We start from the raw sequence: 3,970 nt of genomic DNA on the forward strand, positions 1-3,970 counted from the left end.
ATGAATAGAGATCGCTCTTACCACAGAAATGCACGCTTCAAACAAAACAGTCAATGAAGACGAAGAAGAGGATGATGTGTTCTCCCGGCGCCTATTTATACTATAGTCACACCGGTAGTGATGTCATAGCTGTCGCCGGCCAACGTGTTGTTGGTGTTTTTTCAATGTATGCTTCAGACACAGGTCACGACGAGGCATTCCCCATAGCGACCCCTAGAGGACGCAGTTCGAAGTTCCCATGAAAGGGAAATGTTTTTGTTTCGTTCTATCTATCATTTCACACACTGTTTATTCTCAGCCTGTGAAAATGGATAGTGACCTGTTTATCACTGTATGAAGAAAAAAACTTCTGTAGGCTGCAATGAAAAGTGAAAAGGTTTTGTTTAGGCCTCCAGACAAAACAGTAATGATGACTGAAAGACAAAGTTCACAATATCTGTGCAACATGAAAGAAGCAAGATGGTTTCAAACATTTTAAAACTTGTGCAAGTACAAGGCTAACCATACTGTATATTAGCATCGCTAATAGCATAGTTATAGAATCCGTTGAACTGAGAGATTTTGCATTTAGCATTTTTCTATACTTTTTAGATATGTCCCTACTATTTCATCTGAATACTTAAAATAGCCTTGATATCTGGATATCAAGTGTCAATAAAGAAGAGAGAAAAATTCTAAAGCATTGCTATTAAATCAGAGTGCCAGGATATTTTCAAGGTCATGGCCAGCCTCTTACAAAAAAAATATAAAAATGAAAACAGACAGGAGGGCTTTTCAAAGAAAATATAAAGGCAATATGACCCTCACATTTCAGAATTAGTACACTCAGTTCGTCAGTACATGTATTGTATACTTAGTAATTTTAAATCATCTATTTGAGACAGCATTGTTTTTGTTTGTTATAAATAAAATATATTATATATTAAAAATACTCATGCACACATCTTTTTCATTTTTTCCCCTCTTTCCAGGTGACTATGTGGTGATGACTGTATATTTTGACCTAAGCAGAAGAATGGGATACTTCACAATTCAGACCTACATCCCCTGCATACTTACTGTGGTTCTCTCTTGGGTCTCCTTTTGGATCAAAAAAGATGCAACTCCAGCCAGAACAGCACTAGGTACATGCAGTAAATACAGATACCTGATACTTGTGTGATTCATTCATGTGCAACTTGATGTTTGGGTTCTTTGTCTTTAAATAGGCAGTATTAAATACACTGTTTGTGAAGAAAATTGTGGTATTTAAAGGAATAGTTCACCCAAAAATGAAAATGTACCCTCATGTCATCTAAGTAGATGAGTTTTTTCTTCATTGGAAATAGATTTGGAGAAATTTAGCATTACATCTCTCGTTCAACAGTGGATCCTCTGCTCTGGGAGTCCAAACAGTTGATAAAATATCACAGTAATCCACAAGTAATCCAAACAACTCAGTTATCAGTTACCATCTTGTGAAGCAAAAAACTCTGTGTTACAAGTAAAATCAGCTGTTTGAACTCTCATTCTGACAGCACCCATTCACTGCAGAGGATTCATTGGTGAGCATGTGATGTAATGTTAAATTTCTCTAAATCTTTTCTGAAGAAGAAACAAACTCATTTGTATCTTGGATGACCTGAAGGTGAGCAAATAAAAATTTTTGGGTGAACTATTCATTTAATAAACTGTTTGTTTTATTCATTAACCAAGTTCACATGTTATGAGAATGAAAGGCAGTTAAAGTAAAGTATTTGTCTTTATATTTTATTACATATGCATTTTTATAAAAGTAAAATCTGTGTTTTCTTTTAAGTGTGTGTATTTGTTCACTTTCTTTCATGTTTCATGAAAGCGCTTCATGTGCTTTTTTGTTGGCTTTACTCATTTCTTTATAGTTTCCTGCTTTGATTAAGTCCATGTCCTGTCCTGGTAAATGTCCCTTTTGTCAAGGTAATTTTTCTTTTTTCATTTTTCATCTTTTTTTATCAGCTAACTTTAGTTATGCCTGTAGTTTTTCTTTTATTTTAGTGGCTTTGTTTAGACCATGTTATTTATTTTCATTTATCCTCATATTGTTCAATGAGAGATCGGCATGTAAAGTATCATGCAACATAAATTTGAAAGGCTTTTAATCTGTCTCATGATGTAGCTTGATTAGCTCGCCACTCTTAGTCTGTCTTGTTTGATTACCTCTGAACACACCACAGATCAGTGTGGCCTGAGATGGTGTTTCCACTGAGTATTCTCAAGCTAACAAGCAGGATCAGTGACGGTCAAAAAAACAGGATCCTAGATTGACATAAATTGGCTATCTTACACCGATCCTATAGCTAAATGCTAAGAAAACTGGAAGAAAAGGCCAGAGCCCTGCACAATCTATGTTTGGAAGAAAAGAAATAAACTGGCAACATACTCTGAGAAGAAAAAGAAGGATGAATGCAATTAATCTGTCTGACAAAAGAAGTCATTACACCTTCAGTGGAAAGAAAGGGAGTAGGAGAAAGAGTAGAGATTTGCTTTACAGGCGTCCAGTTGATCGATGAAGTTCAGAGAGAAAGGCAGCTGAGATAAAATGTGGGAGAGAGAGAGGGCTTGGGCTCACAGCCGTGGAAATGTCAGGTTAGAAAAGGATGTGACCAAGATAGAACCCAGAAGAATAGGGAGGGTTCAAATATAGGGTGTGGACAGTCTGTCTTTTGGAGCAACTTTTTGTTGCCAAACCTGAAAATGCCTAACCTGAAAATTTCATTTGGTAACTATAATGTACTATAAATTCACTGCTTTCGTTCATAGTCAATACATGGCCAAAAAGTATGCGGACACCCAAACAGTACACTCTAATGTGCTTTTTTATTTTGAAACCATGGGCATACACTCTTAAAAATAAAGGTTCCAAAAGGGAGTTTTCACAGCGATGCCATAGAAGAACCAGTTTTGGTTCCCCAAAGTACCTTTCAGTGAACAGTTCTTAAAAGAACATTTTTTTTCTTAGTGTGAAGAACATTTTAATAATCTAAAGAACCTTTTTCCACTGTAAAGAACCTTTTGTGGAATGAAAAGTTTCCATGGATGGTAAAGGTTCTTTGTGGAACCAATGATGCCAATAAAGAACCTTTATTTTTAAGAGTGTTGACGCGAGAAACAAATGAGGTTTGTGTTAGTTTCTTCTTTTCTTAAAGGGATAGTTCAATTTTCCTATCTGCTGGGAAGTCTTTCCAATATGTTGGAACATGGCTGTTGGGATTTGCTCCCATTCAGACGTGAGAGCACAGGTGAGATCAGGCACTGATGTTGGGCACAATCATTGTTCAAATTTTTCCCAGAGGTCTTGGTGTCACAGTGGTGTTCAGGTTTAGGCAGTCAGTTTCGTCTGTATTCCCTGCCTTGTGCATAGAGGCGTTAGGATGCCCATTAAAAAAAACTATTTGCTTAATACTGTATATACCTGTTAGTGGGTTTAACTAAAATAGTGAGACCTGTTAATTAAAAGAGAGCGTCCATGTAGTTTATATGTAGTGTGTACACTCTAAAAAATGCTGGGTTGTTTCAACCCAACATTGGGTTAAATATGGACTAACCCAACCGTTGGGTTAAATTTTTACATTAAATTTTTTAACCCAAAGTTGGGTTAGTCCATATTTGACCCAAAGTTGGGTGTAAAAGTGTAAAAGTTCTTATTTTTGCATATATGAAGTAATGAATTACAAATGTTGCTATATATTTAATATGTGTTTCACTGATCAGAAAAAAATGTGTGTGTGTACTGTATATGCAGGAAGCTGTATATGATGTCACATCACATGATGTTTCAAAACATCTTAGGGAAGTCACTAGTGTGTAGTCATTGGGAACTTCCACTATTCAAGTCTACGCGAATAGCTACAACATCTGTTTCACTGTGTGTGAAAATTCTGAAGTGGTGATTTGCGTAAAAGCATTGAGCTGGTGATGATGGTGACTTTTTACGGGAGTGTATAATTGCACA

General features: G+C 36.1%; 1 protein-coding gene across 1 annotated transcript in view; it reads left to right on the forward strand.

Annotated features, from left to right (window-relative positions):
- LOC107673620 (gamma-aminobutyric acid receptor subunit gamma-3) overlaps positions 1–3,970 on the forward strand; it is a 90,745-nt gene that overhangs the window by 80,671 nt on the left and 6,104 nt on the right. Inside the window, exon 5 of the mRNA XM_016467286.1 lies at positions 972–1,124. Coding sequence (XP_016322772.1) covers positions 972–1,124 — 153 coding nt within the window. The remainder of the gene's footprint in view (positions 1–971; positions 1,125–3,970) is intronic.

The sequence above is a fragment of the Sinocyclocheilus anshuiensis genome, unplaced genomic scaffold, assembly GCF_001515605.1.
Source record: "Sinocyclocheilus anshuiensis isolate Anshui unplaced genomic scaffold, SAMN03320099.WGS_v1.1 scaffold44, whole genome shotgun sequence".
NCBI classification, from domain to species: Eukaryota; Metazoa; Chordata; class Actinopteri; order Cypriniformes; family Cyprinidae; genus Sinocyclocheilus; species Sinocyclocheilus anshuiensis.